Source organism: Aptenodytes forsteri, unplaced genomic scaffold (genome assembly GCF_000699145.1).
Source record: "Aptenodytes forsteri isolate BGI_AS27 unplaced genomic scaffold, ASM69914v1 Scaffold299, whole genome shotgun sequence".
NCBI classification, from domain to species: Eukaryota; Metazoa; Chordata; class Aves; order Sphenisciformes; family Spheniscidae; genus Aptenodytes; species Aptenodytes forsteri.
The window spans coordinates 1,531,958-1,534,283 of NW_008794154.1; the positions used below are offsets into that span (position 1 = coordinate 1,531,958).

Below are 2,326 nucleotides of genomic sequence, written 5' to 3' on the forward strand. Positions count from 1 at the left end.
GGGATGGGGTCGGGAAAGACAAAACCACCAGCCCAAACCCTCTGCATCACATAGCCATCTTCCGTTTCTCATTTCTCTTCTGCCTTGCTTTTTTTCCTTATTTACTCTGCATTGTGTCCTATTGTGGGCACTTACTTTCACTTTGAAACTCTTGTTGTTGTTCCATGAACTTTTTACGCCTCCTTTAGTTTGTTCCAGGCTGGTCTTCCTGGTGCCTGGCCTGGGGCAGGGTGTTGCTTGCAAGGGGATTTCCTTCATTGACTTTGCTGGCATTTTCATCTCTGCCTAAACTGACCCTTATCTGCTGCTTTTCCAGTGTTTCACATTAAATGGTTTTTTATTTGGTCGGTTTCGATCACAGTTTTACAAACACCCTTCGCAGCCCGAGCATTATAGCTTGTTCCCATGATCTCTGCGCATATATTTTCCTGGGGATATGGATTTTCCAGAATTGTTTGGCAGCATGGGGCTGGCAGGATGCGGCGGCAGCTGGGGGCTGTGGCTGGATGCACAGGGGAGAGGGGCAGCGTCGGGGGGGCTCCTGATGCCACATCCAGCTCATTCGTACTCAGCGCGGGTGGAGGTGGGAGCTGAACACTTCAAAGGCACCTGGAATGGCATTTTGAGGCTATATTTACTTATATACTTACACTTGTTTATAGAGCTTATCTTTTTTCCTCATGTGTGCCCTGGGCAGACACACAAAGGGTGACTCTGTACCCCGCCTGCGCCCAGGAGCTGCTTTGGGGTCGGCGCAAGGGGAGGAGGGCGATGCTGAGATCTGGGCTGGGGCCAGATGAGCTTTTGGCATAAGAGGAATAGCTTTAAAACAAACATCTGATACATCCTCTTCCCAAAGGACTTAGCTTGTCCTGGCACAAATCGAGAAGATTTTGGATGTTTCCAGCCAGGTGTGCTCTGCTGGGAGGCAGTGGGGCAGGGAGGGGGAAAGCGAGGGTGTGCAAAGGTGTGCAAGGGTTTCCTTGTTCAGAGCCTGCCTGGAGGCCTGGCATCTTGTGGGATGGTCAGCCCTTGCCTGGGTTTGGCAGGCTCTCGCAGGGACGTTTTACTGCCTTGCAGAGGTGAGCGCTGTCCGCTGGCACTCCCAGGGCAGAGGGGCTGCTGGCTCTGCGAGGTTTGCTGCAGCCCTAGGGGCACCTTAGATGCTCCAGGAGCACTTTACTACCAAAATGCTTCTGGTGGAGAAGCTTATATTCCCTTTTTAAGAAAAAATACTTATGTGCTGCTGCAGGTTTGGGCTGGTTTTGTTCTTTATTTTTGGTTTTGTTTTTTTTTTTAAAAGCAGCTCTGCCAGCATCTCAGAGGCAGATCCTGACATGCCAACTGCATGGATGGCATCTGGCATTTTCCCTTCCCGAACTTCCTGGCAGCAGCAGCGTGCGGAGTTGCCCACGGTGTTTCCTGCCAGCAGAGGAAGGCGGGTGATGCCCAGGTGGCCCTGGGCGCTGGCAGTCCCTGCGCCCTGCCTGCCCGCAGCGTTAGTAAAGGGGAAATGGGAGCGGCACAGGCAGCAGTGGCACAGGCAGCAGCGGCACAAGCAGCACTTTCCTGCCCTGTGTTCGGTGCCGGGGTTCCCATATGGCACCAGCCGGGAAACTGGTGGCGGTGCCAACCTATATGCCAGTGTGCCTGTATCGAGGCACAACCTGCCGTCCCCCGGCAGCGTGGACCCCGTCCCTGCCACCTCCGATGTGTGGGCCGGCAGCCCGTGTGTCTGGGCTGGCAGCTTGGCGTTTCCAGACACTGTGTGTGTGCAGAAGTGAGGTATTTTGCTGTATATAATGACATATACCTATAGGCACTATGTATCTAGTATGTATATACAATACCTCTGTTCTATTCTATTCTAACATATAATTCCTAATACGTCCAGTAGATGAATAGTGTATAAATATTTATGAAGGTATACCATATATATCTGTATCTATACTGAGAGAGCGTGCGTATGTAAGTGCGACATACGTATCTGTATATGTGCATATATAGGTATGTATTTATACAGCGTATATCTAGCACGAGTATACTAGTGTACCTAGAACACATAAATAGTGCATATACATACATATCTATGTAGTATACATCTAATATACCTGTATATCTAGTATGCGTATGTAGTTACCTGGGGGGGGTGTGTGTGTATGTATAGCAGACGTACAGAGACATGGATACAGCATACATTAGCAAGTCCCTGGTGCATACGTGCATTCGCCTCCACACCTACGCGTGTGGGTCCCGTGCCTGCAGAGGCGCAGCGGCCGTGCGCCTGCCGGTGGGACACGGACGCGCGCGGACGGACCCTGCACGT

At 51.3% G+C, this 2,326-nt stretch overlaps 1 protein-coding gene across 1 annotated transcript in view; it reads left to right on the plus strand.

Moving 5' to 3' along the window:
* The first annotated feature begins 1,445 nt into the window (after positions 1 to 1,445).
* Positions 1,446 to 2,326, plus strand: part of CARD8 (caspase recruitment domain family member 8) — a 14,364-nt gene continuing 13,483 nt past the window's right edge. The window contains exon 1 of the mRNA XM_019471976.1: positions 1,446 to 1,780. Coding sequence (XP_019327521.1) covers positions 1,446 to 1,780 — 335 coding nt within the window. The remainder of the gene's footprint in view (positions 1,781 to 2,326) is intronic.